This window comes from Parasteatoda tepidariorum, chromosome 7, assembly GCF_982258835.1.
Source record: "Parasteatoda tepidariorum strain Cologne lab strain chromosome 7, Ptep-v5.0, whole genome shotgun sequence".
NCBI classification, from domain to species: domain Eukaryota; kingdom Metazoa; phylum Arthropoda; class Arachnida; order Araneae; family Theridiidae; genus Parasteatoda; species Parasteatoda tepidariorum.
The window spans coordinates 66,326,036-66,339,197 of record NC_141761.1 but is presented as its reverse complement, the minus strand read 5'-3'; the positions used below and the strand labels follow the sequence as shown (position 1 = coordinate 66,339,197).

At 29.0% G+C, this 13,162-nt stretch overlaps 1 protein-coding gene across 2 annotated transcripts in view; it reads right to left on the bottom strand.

Annotated features, from left to right (window-relative positions):
* The window catches only part of LOC139426087 (furin-like protease 1, isoforms 1/1-X/2), a 192,961-nt gene that overhangs the window by 26,082 nt on the left and 153,717 nt on the right, over positions 1-13,162 (bottom strand). For both annotated transcript variants that reach the window (XM_087167959.1, XM_087167960.1), the window contains exons 7-12: positions 9,467-9,639; positions 8,080-8,292; positions 6,844-6,944; positions 3,170-3,273; positions 2,350-2,467; positions 2,062-2,211 (exon numbers count right to left, since the gene is read on the bottom strand). In XM_087167959.1, coding sequence (XP_087024085.1) covers positions 2,062-2,211; positions 2,350-2,467; positions 3,170-3,273; positions 6,844-6,944; positions 8,080-8,292; positions 9,467-9,639 — 859 coding nt within the window. The remainder of the gene's footprint in view (positions 1-2,061; positions 2,212-2,349; positions 2,468-3,169; positions 3,274-6,843; positions 6,945-8,079; positions 8,293-9,466; positions 9,640-13,162) is intronic.

Sequence of the window (13,162 nt, the reverse complement as noted above, 5' to 3'; positions counted from 1 at the left end):
TAGATTAGAGTCCCCTTGCCATCATACAAACCGTGGGATGCAACGCAAATGATAATTAGTTCTATCAAAAAGTTGACGAATTTCTCAGAAATTTTAACCAGGAGTTCCCTTGTTTTCTGAATTGGGCTCAAAATTACAAGGTTAGGAAGTTGAACATTGGTAGTCAAAATTTGGTCGGCTGTTCAACAACGGTTATAAAAGTAGTAATTATAGCATGCTGACTCCCATTTTTATGAAACTCGATCAAGTATAAACATAGATGTTAAGTAGACAAAATGAATGTTGAAATTTAAAAAAAAAAATTCTAGGAACTTAGTCGCCTACCCAAATATAGTATATATCACGCTAATATTTCACAAATCCCTTTCCTCAATACCGCTTCCGATGTCAAGAATGCTTTGGAACTCTTTGATAAGGAACAATAAAACTAGTTTAAATTCCGATTTCCACGAAAATTTGCTTCATCTCGTTTTTAAACCTAATCTATTTATTCCTAATTAACTGAATCAATTTTTAGCACTGCTTTAGAAACCAACACTAAAACGAAATCTGAAACAAATCCCTGAAGAGACGGGATTTGGAATAAAGCATTATTCTTTTTAAGCAATCTGTATTTCTTTGAGTAAAAGTGAGCTCCTTTAAGAGTTATTGATGATGGGAATTAGTGTATTCTACATGAAGGGATGATGTAGGATTAGAAGCCCATTTCGGAGGATTAAGGGAGGGAGAGAAATTTAATGATCCTTTTAGACTACTAAATTGCAACATAATATAAATACGTAAATGTAATTAGAAATTAGCAACAACGCTGAGAGCAATGTTCCTCGCTCTAAATTACTTGATGGTACGAAAATATTCGATAAATTACTTCGTGGCTGGCTCTTAATTGTTCTGAAAATAAGAATGTTTCGGTTTGATGAACGATGATATTTTACCTTATATTCGTGTATATATATTTATAATAATAATATATTTCGATAAGTTAATATAAAAATACTGCCATCTATACATAATACTAATAAATATACTGCGAATGTATAAATTTCCAGCATTCTATAGAGTATCTGGTAATTCAATAGAAATTTTGGTGCTCTTGGGCTAAATATGGCATTTGAAACATTAGAGAGATTTTGCATAGCGTTAACGCTATTTGCACTTCACAATTTTTTCTATAAATCGCCATATTTCTAAGGGTTAGAAAATAAGGTATGCGTTACAATTAACGTGAGACAAATGGTGTGCAAAGTCTCTATTTTATTATCTGTTTAACACTTCATTCTAACGATTTGAAAGATAAATTGTAAGTTTTATAGAACTCTATGTTAGTAACTTAGAAAACAACACCCTCTATCGACAATTTTAAATGTTGTTTGTTAACAATTTGTAGGGTTGATATTCGAAACTTTGAATTGCTCTTTTCCTCGTGTAGAACACAACTCATAGATCAATTCATGGAGCTTTCAAACTTATTGGCTTAAGTTACTCTAATTAAGCTGCTTTTGTATCATAGTACTTTATGATTTTTTTTTTCAAAGCCATTAAATAACTTTTTACTGGGAACGAATTCTTTGTGTTTCGTAAAGAACCTCTTAACATCATGGTGTTTCCTGGAACCTCCCTATAGAACTATCGAGGCTTTGTGTTTCAGAATACTTGACTGGACTACAGGCACATTTACACTATATTGGACTTGCTGACTCTCCTGACCTGCATTTTGTGAGAGAAACTCGTCGCCATGAACAGCGAGCATCTCTGGAACTGTCCTGTCCTCCATATTAACTAATAAACTTTTTTTCCCCATGGGATAATGCTGAACGTACCGGGTTCCAACAGGTGATGCGAGAAAGATGTGAATGCCTGTTCTTCAGATGTCCCGCACTTTTTTATATTTTCTGACACTCTCCACCCCAGGGGATACCTTTTTTTTTGTATTAGACTTCAAGACTTATTTTGCTTGAGAAAGCAATTGTTAGAAAGCAATTATAAAAAAAAGCATTTCACATCTGGCGTTGACTAATTGATGAAAGCATGTTTTATTCTATGGAATAATGTTGATCTTACCGGGTTCCCATAGGTGATGTGAGATAGATATGAATGTCTCCTCTTCTCATGGCAGTTAAAGTGAGCTTTGCCTGAACATGTTCTAGGAATCGTACGTGCTCACAACGTACATATAAGGTAAGCTCCACATGGCTCTTGGCAGGAATTAATCTGTTGGTATCAAATCATTTATTATCAGATAAGACTGAAGAGGTAAGATATATTTGCACTATACATATAATTGATATATATATATATATATATATATATATATATATATATATATATATATATGATGGGAAAACTTACTTATCAGCTTGGTTTGATCTAATTTCACATAATTTCTGAACAGGGGCGGTCTGCCACCTTTTTGCCAGTCGAACCATGGCACCAGCGTCCATAAGACCATATCCAAAAGAATGACTCACTAGAAAAATAAACGCTTGAAGTTATTTACATACTATGTATTTTATTAAAATGAAAAAAAAATCATTTAAATGAGCGAATCCAACAGCAAAAAAAATTTTTAAAGTCGTTTTGCCAAAAAAATTTTTTTTCAGTGCACCGAAAAATTTGTGCGACTAGGTGCAATTAAAATAAATTTATAGGCAGCTTTCGTTTTAAATTCAAAATAAGTCCTTTCAACTTCAATGCATTGTCTTACAATTTTTCCCTTATGTTTTAAAATTATGAATGTTTAGTAACTTCAAAACCTTCACAGCCGGTGTTAGATTTACGTGCTGTGAAGTTGATATTTTTTTAAACTTCATTTGACTCCATTTACCATCATAAAGCAGAATTTTAAGTTTGAAAAGAAAATGAAAAATAAATTGTTCGAAAATTAAGAAATAAGTTATATATTCAATGAATTAATATAGTGTCATTAGATAATATCCCTCTTCAGATCATATCTGTTTATTCAAAACTTCATGCAATGTCTTTTATTTTATGCATTACAATTGTCTAAGAAACAGCTAGGAAATTCGGATATTATTATTGAATTTTTAAAAAAAATAAATAGCAGAATAATATTTTTAAATTTGCTTGCGATTATTCAAATTAAACTGAAAAGAAAAGTTAATTATAACTATAACGTGATAGCTTAGTTTACAAAAATTGAATTTCCTACCATTTCTTCCTACGCCGTTTATCGCCCAATCTTTTGCATGGAGATTCGCTTTTCTTGCAGTTCGAACAACAATGTGCTGCATATCTCGCCAAGTAAGAATTTTGCTAAACAGAGAAAATAGTTAAGAATATTAAAACATAAAAAATACTTATAAATAGAAAATCGAAAATAACATCATACAATTAATAATATTTCATGTGCATTTTTTGAAAAAAATATGATGCCTATGGCTTAATTCAAGAACACCCATTGCTAATGTATGAATTACAAAAATCTTTAAGCTAGAGTTTCAAAAATCATATTCACTGGGGTAATTTTCCTTCCTGAAACGAACGTACTTATAACAATAATGGGTCATTCTCACAAAAAGGTGATTTTTTAAGTCCCTGAGTAATAAATATTAGAAAATACAGCAGATTTCTTAATATTTTTCTTTATCATTTTTCGTGAAGTTCTTAACTAACAAATCATATGCATTTCTGCTAAATGTATTTAATATTTCATTCTTATTTTTTAATAAACATGACTTCAAAATCCCCTCCGTGGACGTCCCTACGTCTGTGGCACAAAATAATTTTTAATGCCTGTTAAACAATTTAAATGTTATTTTAATGATTTTTGTAGTTTTATCTAGTTAAATGTTTATAGTAACTTTTTATTTAATATTTTTAAAAAAAATTATTTTTGTAAAATAAATGACTAGTAAACTTTGTCCATCAAAAATGATGTCTCCCTCCGTGGACAATTAATATAGTTCTGTAAATATGCAATAAAGGGCAGCATATGCGAAATCCCTATAAGACAGCTGCTGGGAGGGGTAACCATTCCATTTTCTTATGTTAAATATCAGTTGTTTTTGTTCTCTTTGGTGTCAGTTTTGGATTGTTGTGTTAAACTGGGGATTGGCAAAGTTCTCACTCTATACTCCGTGGACATCATAAAGAAGGTAAGAGAAAATTATTTTATTTTTGATAGATGAATTTCAGATTGCAAAAATAGTATATTTAACAAAAAGAACTGCCCCATTTTTCTAACTTTAAAATTGAAAATCAGAAAAATTCAAGAACTAGTTTTTGTCTCCTCCGTGGACGTCCTCTCCGTGGACATAACAAGTCCACGGAGGAGAAGACACAGTCAATGTAAGAGACAATGTGTTAGATAACCATAATACAATTTTAATAATTAAAAAACTATTTTCTTTTAATTGATATTTTTTAAAATGGAACAAATGTGTTAATTTGTTTCTATTTTTAAAGAAAATCAATTAAGTTTAACTTTTTCTTATCGGAGAAGTAAGTATTGGCAATTTTTCTAAATAATTTCTGTGATGTTTAACATTTTTTTTCTCTTCAAATTTTAGGAAAAAAATTGCAAAACCAAAATTTAAGAAAAGAAAGCAATCAAATGTTCAAATGCAAAAGAGAAGGGAACAGAAAAAACTTAGTATGAGACAAGCTGGACAGAAATTAAAAGAAAACCCTATATTGTTTGAAGAAAGTAAAAGAAAAAAAAAGTGCAAGAAACTTTAAAATTTGTATCAGAAAAAGATTTAACAGAAAAATCGTGATTAAATGTACTTAAATTTCTAGAAATTGATAGAGCTAGTCGTTTGTGCCCAGGGAAAAAAGGAACAATAACAAGAAGAAAAGAGAAAAAACAAAAACGTTATTTGGATGACAATATGTTTAACTTGCATAAAATGGTCACAAAAGAGTACCCTCAATACTCAACTTTCATGTGGAGTCTGAATTTTTATTTCAATAGTCTTTACATTTTAATTTACTAATATTCAGTAAGAATTATTTAAGAAATTTTACACCTAGGTTAAAAATGGATGTTTCCTTTCATAGCAGCATGATTAATCGGAAGTAGCTCTATCTCTAATAATGAAATATTTTATTATTTACTTATTAATGTTAAACTCATATCAGTTGTGCCCAATAATTAATGAATTAATCCTCAATGACATTTTATATTTTATAACATAAAATGTCTCCTCCGTTGACTATTACATCTCCTCCGTGGACAAGGCAGAATTTAAAATATTTTAAATCTTGTAAAAAATAAAATAGAAAACTTGACCATTATTATAAGGACATATAACAAAAATAAATAAAGGCATTTATGTAATTTTTATCACTTTTTTAATTACTTTAATTTAAGAAATTTTTTTAGTCTATTTATACCTTTTCAGTGAGAATGACCCTAATAATATATTATTTCATAAATTTCAAAAATTTATTTCTTGACATTTATAAATGTTAACATTGGTTTAACATTGGTTGACATTGGTTGATTAAGCCACTAATATATTTATTTATATTAAATATTTAAAAAAAATATTGTACAGATCACTTAAATGTTTTAAAATATAAAAATGAGTTTTGTTTTGACTATTATAGCAATATGGAAACCACAAGGAATTAATTACCTAAGGAGTTTCCAATTTTATAGTAGAGCATATGAAAAGGAAACGCATTTTATGATCAATTCACGGTTTAAACTTCCACGCTACATCAATAACTTAACTTCTAGTTAAATTGATGTATTTATTGTTTTCTTTTATAAATTTCAATTGAATTCATGAAGCATTTTGCAATCAAATGATTATTTATTTTATTTTAGAAGATATTTTAAGGACGTGGTAATGCTTTAAAATGCTATGAAATGCTTTAAAGAGTTAGTTTGTTTAAAAAATAAATTTTTTAAAGTAAATTACAATTTATTTCAAAGTTTTACAATTTTTATTTTTATAAATATAATTTAATGTTGAACAAATTACTTATTTTTGCAGCATAACTCCTTTACACTTAAAAATAAAATCCAAAAAGCGATGTTAATGTAATTTTTTATCTTTGTCTATAGTAAAATTTATTACATGGTGTTATGCGATACACAGATAGATAAAAATATGACAGAAGCACTTTCTACGTACAATAGAACTAAAATCTATATAAGTAAAGCAGAATGTTTATATGTTTGTGCGCACAGTGCTCAAAATAAAAAACGAACCACTTTGAATAACTTTTGATCTAATGATCGGATCTTCACGTTCTGCGACTCAATCTTAATGATTCAAGGGGGGGGGGGGTGACCTCGAATATGCTAATTAATTAGTGCTGATGAAAAGAATTTTAACCCATTAATGGTTCTGCATGTAAAAAACCGTATTTTAACCTTCAATCTTCCCCTCATATCTAATCAGGTTTTTCAATGTTATTAAATAGAGAAATAGTGTATTGGGAAGAAACATTCGCCTAATTTTGCCCATTTGCTAATCCGGCAGTGGGTTATGAAATCGGACACAGAAACGTACTTTCTCTGAGTAAACAAACCTTTTCTGAGATTGTTAAAACATTTCAAGCAAAATAAATAATATGTAATCAATGATTTTTACTTTCAGAAAATAGTAATCGTTACTTTCTCTAGATGGCAGCACTAAAATATAGTTAGTAATTCAAAAAGTTAAGAGGACAAAAAAATTGGTAAATAGAAAGATATTAGAAGAAATCTATTAATGGTTACGTACATATTTTTGGAAGAAATTTTAAATAACATATAAGAGAATTTCTTTGTGAACATTTTAAAATAAAAATAAATTTCATTCGAATAAAAATAAAATTAATTTGAATTCTATTATTTAAAATTGAATAGCCATAATAAAATTTATGTACTTTGCTTCTAATGCTAATGCACATATGCCTGCAGCTAAGGGTGCCGATGCTGAGGTTCCAGTATGGGTTGAAGTACAGCCATGATGAAGATCTGTTGTCACCTATAATTATTAAGTAATTATTATTTCACAAGAATAACTATTTCACAAGAATGACTATTTCATAAGAATGATTACTAGTTACTTTACCAGAAATCAGAAATATATAAAAAGACGATTCAAAATCCGAATTCTAAATTTTAATTTATAGTATTGAAATTTATGAAGTTATATTTGATAATTTATCTTTGATTGCTTTTCATTCATAAGATTTTGTTCATCTAGTCACGGAACAAAAAAAATATATATATATATATATATATATATATATTTTTAGAGAGAAATTATCTCAATGACCCAATGCTTGTTTTGATCAAAAAGGTAAGGAACCGCTGTAGACTTATTAATTTTCCTCTTTTTTTTCAATTCTTTTATTTTAAGTTTTAAGAATTTTAAATATTAAGTATATATCTTAAAAATATACAAAATATGTTCTTGTACATTTAAAATTCTCAACTCATCTGTCCATGTCATAACTTTTTTATGAGTAATTAAGATTTTGAAACTTATTTCGTAATTCTGCGGTTTATAAAACTAATTAGCGTTAAATGCCTTTAATAGGATTAAATGTGTAAGCATAATTTGGTTCCGAAAAAAATTTCAACGAGTACCAAATAATGATACGTTGCACATAAAAAAGTTAGTTTGTTGCGTTTCTCTTACCTTACAAAAATTCATCAAAATACCATATGGTAAGTTTCATTCATTTATTTTTTAATGTAAAGGTCTTGTTTTCGCTAATTTCTCTGAATTATTTGAGTGCAGAAGTTGGTAAGATTTTCAACGCTCTACCTTGTTTTATACCTAGTAATAGTGCGTAAGCGATTGATACGTTCAAGAATAATTTTGAGTACAAAATCCGCAACATACTTCTATCTGTGCATTTTTGTATGCATGCATTTCGTTTTTACAAGAACAAGATTCGGTACAAAAAATTTAATATACCGTGATTTTTACACAGTAATAATTAACAGTAACAGTAAAAATTACGGTTTGATATTTTACAGTAAAATTTTATTTAATGGTAAATATAAATTTTAAGGAGGATGCACATAAAGTGCTGGTACTTTCTACTGTAATTTGAACCAGAATTTCAGACAGTGTATGCACACGTAATGAATTTTTGAGAATGTCTTACAATCTGTCTCTCCCCATTGGATCCGCTGCTGTATGTAGTAGCTAACGTAGAAGAACAGGCTTCACTGTACCAAGGTACCAGGCCATTCTCAGTGGCACTGCTTATAGAGAGCGTCCACATTGAATTGGTGTAACCATCACAGTTGCAGTTATCGTGCTCTCGTCCACCATTTCCCGATGCCCATACAAAGATGGATCCTAGACCATTTCGACCCTGAAACATCATGATACTTTAACATAAAACAGAAATTTTAAATTTCTTAGAACAAACATTATTTTTTTAAATGTTACAATTAAAAAAAAGTGAATTAGCATAAATTTAAAACCGAAGTACACTATTTTGCAAAATGAATCTCTATATTAAATTTATATTTCGACCAAATCTCTTATTATTTGAATCAACCATAAATCATGTTAAGCAGTTCAGTAGATTAAGGATCACTACATGTTTTGCCAAATCAGTGGAGTACCAGAAGCACTAAAACTAATGAAACCCTTATTTGGAATAGGAATACTACGTTTTAGTTAAATCGAGTAAATGTTACACTTACTTTAACCTATTTGAGTATTTATGAATACATAAACAGTATAATAACAAGTGAAATATAACAAGAAATATATATTATATTATTGTTAAATATCCTCCAATATTTATCACAATTAGGAAAAAAAGGTATCTTAGGTTCTGAAATAAAGCTCATTAAGAGACCTTAATTATTTGGGTTTCCATCATTAGTGAAAGGCATTTCAGACTGAAAAACTTATCACTGGGCTCAAATTTTTTCCATTTTTTTCCCTAAATAACTGCTTTGATATTGTATTTAGATTAAAAGTTTTTCTTATTCACAATTTAGCATCCGAATTCAATAAATGGTTGCAATATAATTTCTCGATAATGCACCACATGTAAACGTTCCACGAATTACAAAGAGATCCAGAAAAAGATGTTCTAATGTTAGCGATGTTAAAAATATAAAAACGATTCATGAATCGAACATAAAAAGTAATAGTTAACATAAAAAGTAATAGTTAGTATAAAAATCTACCTCATATTACGTTAGACTATGGCAAAATTTACCAGTGAATTGCCAGGATCTGAGCCTGAAGGTGTCACCAGAATAAATGGTTGAAAAAAAATTTCAAAAATTTGGGACTATTCATTTCTTAATATATTAAATACTCAAGAAAAATGAGTAGATTATAAATAATGGTCTATATTCGAAACAATTTAATATTTTTCATTATTGCTTTACAGCAAAACTTTAAAAAAAGAAATTTAAACTGTTATTAATAGTAATTTAAATATTTTGAATGAACAATAAAGAAAGGTTACCGATGACTGTGACCTTTCTTTACAGAATTTTCTTTTCTTAAAAAATATATGTTACCTTCAAAATACCCTCTTTGAATGCGGTAGAAGCTAGGGGACCAGGTCCATCTACGGTCTTACCATCATCGTCGGGCCCCCAAGAGGCACTGTAGATGTCAATGTGAGCTGGATTCAAACTAAGGGATTGAGCTTCCACTGCATCAGTCACATCACCATCCAACATCCGTACACCTGTCCACATCACAGATAATCATTGTATATATATATATATATATATACATATATATATATATATATATATATATATATATATATATATATATATATATATATATATATATATATATATATATATATATATATATATATATATATATATATATATATATATATATATATATATATATATATATATATATATATATATATATATATATATATATATATATATATAAATATATATATATATATATATATATATAAATAAATTATATATATTTTTAAAAAAGCGTTTTTTAATAATTTTTTTCTTCCCGTTTGAAAATCTTTTTATTTGCTTTCGCTATAACATCTACAACATCAAAGCAGCTCATAATAAAGAAGCTCTCCTAGTGGCGTATAACGACATTTCTGGACATGGGTTGCTATGTAGTTTCAATTCCGATATGTGCCTTAACTCGAGTAGAAGGTTGTCGCAAAATTTTTCGAACCTTGTTACACATAACGTTATTGAACTTGTATATTTCGTCAAGAAATAGGTTTAGAAATGCCACATTAAAAAAACAGTGGCTTTCATAGAATAACCGATTGCAGATTTAAAACCAACGATACGAAAAGATCTAAGATTTTCTAAAAAAAACCTCATGCAATAGAAAACTAAAAAAGAAAAAATGCTGCCCAGTATTACATTCTGAAAATTTGCAAATATTTAATTGTACTAAAGTCTAAGTTGTAAATGTCTAGAATTGGGAATGAATCTTCAATGGTGGCTGGAACCAGCTTTAGATTGGTAGTGTCAGTTTTTTCTATGAACACTAAAAGCGTCTGAGACGCAATGCCGATCACTATCATGCTATTGACCACAAAAAATGAATTCTTAACCTCCGAAATCCAACTGGCCGGCTGTTGCAAAAATATTTTTTTTTGCTTAACAAAACATGCTTCAGAAATTTACTATAACTTTCCCGTTGTTTTCTAATTATTTTTCCAATATAACTGTAATTTTAGTTACTGCATTGAAATTTACAAATAAAAAAAAAATAGATCCAAACAATGAAAAAATCTGTGAAAGTTTATTTACATATCTGTGGAAGCTGTCTATTCTCCCTTTCCTAATATTAAACGGGGAAGCGGAAGCAGAAATTTACCGATAGAAGAAAGTTGTCATATCATCCAGTATGTTTTAACAAACAGAAAAATATGTTACTGTTCAAAATGGTGTCATGAATCTTTCATCATAAGTTAAATAACTGGCATGCAGATAGACAAACAGATGTTCCACGTCTGTTATTGAGACATTATTGAGACAGGACATCAATGATATTAATGCAAATAGCAGGATTTTATATCACTTCAGAGATTTGACTTCAAATATTATATTTCTTTTATTAGCTCATTCTTTTCTATTTTACTTTTATGCGTTTATCATGTTTCTAAATTTTGTTTCCTTTGCGTATTTGTTTTCTTTCTAATTTGTTAAACTGAAGTGAAATCTTTATGGCGTTTCAATTTACCCAATGATGTTTGGAAGTATTATTAGAGCCCGAAACATTTTTGTTTCCTTTGCGTATTTGTTTTCTTTCTAATTTGTAAAACTGAAGTAAAATCTTTATGGCGTTTCAATTTACCCAATGATGTTTGGAAGTATTATTAGAGCCCGAAACATTTTTGTTTCCTTTGAGTATTTGTTTTCTTTCTAATTTGTTAAACTGAAGTAAAATCTTTATGGCGTTTCAATTTACCCAATGATGTTTGGAAGTATTATTAGAGCCCGAAACATTTTTGTTTCCTTTGCGTATTTGTTTTCTTTCTAATTTGTTAAACTGAAGTAAAATCTTTATGGCGTTTCAATTTACCCAATGATGTTTGGAAGTATTATTAGAGCCCGAAACATTTCTGTTTCCTTTGCGTATTTGTTTTCTTTCTAATTTGTTAAACTGAAGTAAAATCTTTATGGCGTTTCAATTTACCCAATGATGTTTGGAAGTATTATTAGAGCCCGAAACATTTCTGTTTCCTTTGCGTATTTGTTTTCTTTCTAATTTGTTAAACTGAAGTAAAATCTTTATGGCGCTTCAATTTACCCAATGATGTTTGGAAGTATTATTAGAGCCCGAAACATTTTTGTTTCCTTTGCGTATTTGTTTTCTTTCTAATTTGTTAAACTGAAGTAAAATCTTTATGGCGTTTCAATTTACCCAATGATGTTTGGAAGTATTATTAGAGCCCGAAACATTTTTGTTTCCTTTGCGTATTTGTTTTCTTTCTAATTTGTAAAACTGAAGTAAAATCTTTATGGCGTTTCAATTTACCCAATGATGTTTGGAAGTATTATTAGAGCCCGAAACATTTTTGTTTCCTTTGAGTATTTGTTTTCTTTCTAATTTGTTAAACTGAAGTAAAATCTTTATGGCGTTTCAATTTACCCAATGATGTTTGGAAGTATTATTAGAGCCCGAAACATTTTTGTTTCCTTTGCGTATTTGTTTTCTTTCTAATTTGTTAAACTGAAGTAAAATCTTTATGGCGTTTCAATTTACCCAATGATGTTTGGAAGTATTATTAGAGCCCGAAACATTTCTGTTTCCTTTGCGTATTTGTTTTCTTTCTAATTTGTTAAACTGAAGTAAAATCTTTATGGCGTTTCAATTTACCCAATGATGTTTGGAAGTATTATTAGAGCCCGAAACATTTCTGTTTCCTTTGCGTATTTGTTTTCTTTCTAATTTGTTAAACTGAAGCAAAATCTTTATGGCGCTTCAATTTACCCAATGATGTTTGGAAGTATTATTAGAGCCCGAAACATTTTTGTTTCCTTTGCGTATTTGTTTTCTTTCTAATTTGTTAAACTGAAGTAAAATCTTTATGGCGTTTCAATTTACCCAATGATGTTTGGAAGTATTATTAGAGCCCGAAACATTTTTGTTTCCTTTGCGTATTTGTTTTCTTTCTAATTTGTTAAACTGAAGTAAAATCTTTATGGCGCTTCAATTTACCCAATGATGTTTGGAAGTATTATTAGAGCCCGAAACATTTTTGTTTTCTTTGCGTATTTGTTTTCTTTCTAATTTGTTAAACTGAAGTAAAATCTTTATGGCGTTTCAATTTACCCAATGATGTTTGGAAGTATTATTAGAGCCCGAAACATTTTTGTTTCCTTTGCGTATTTGTTTTCTTTCCAATTTGTTAAACTGAAGTAAAATCTTTATGGCGTTTCAATTTACCCAATGATGTTTGGAAGTATTATTAGAGCCCGAAACATTTTTGTTTCCTTTGCGTATTTGTTTTCTTTCTAATTTGTTAAACTGAAGTAAAATCTTTATGGCGTTTCAATTTACCCAATGATGTTTGGAAGTATTATTAGAGCCCGAAACATTTTTGTTTCCTTTGCGTATTTGTTTTCTTTCCAATTTGTTAAACTGAAGTAAAATCTTTATGGCGTTTCAATTTACCCAATGATGTTTGGAAGTATTATTAGAGCCCGAAACATTTCGTTTCCATTTAAGAGTCATTTGCGGTATTAACTTGGTACTTT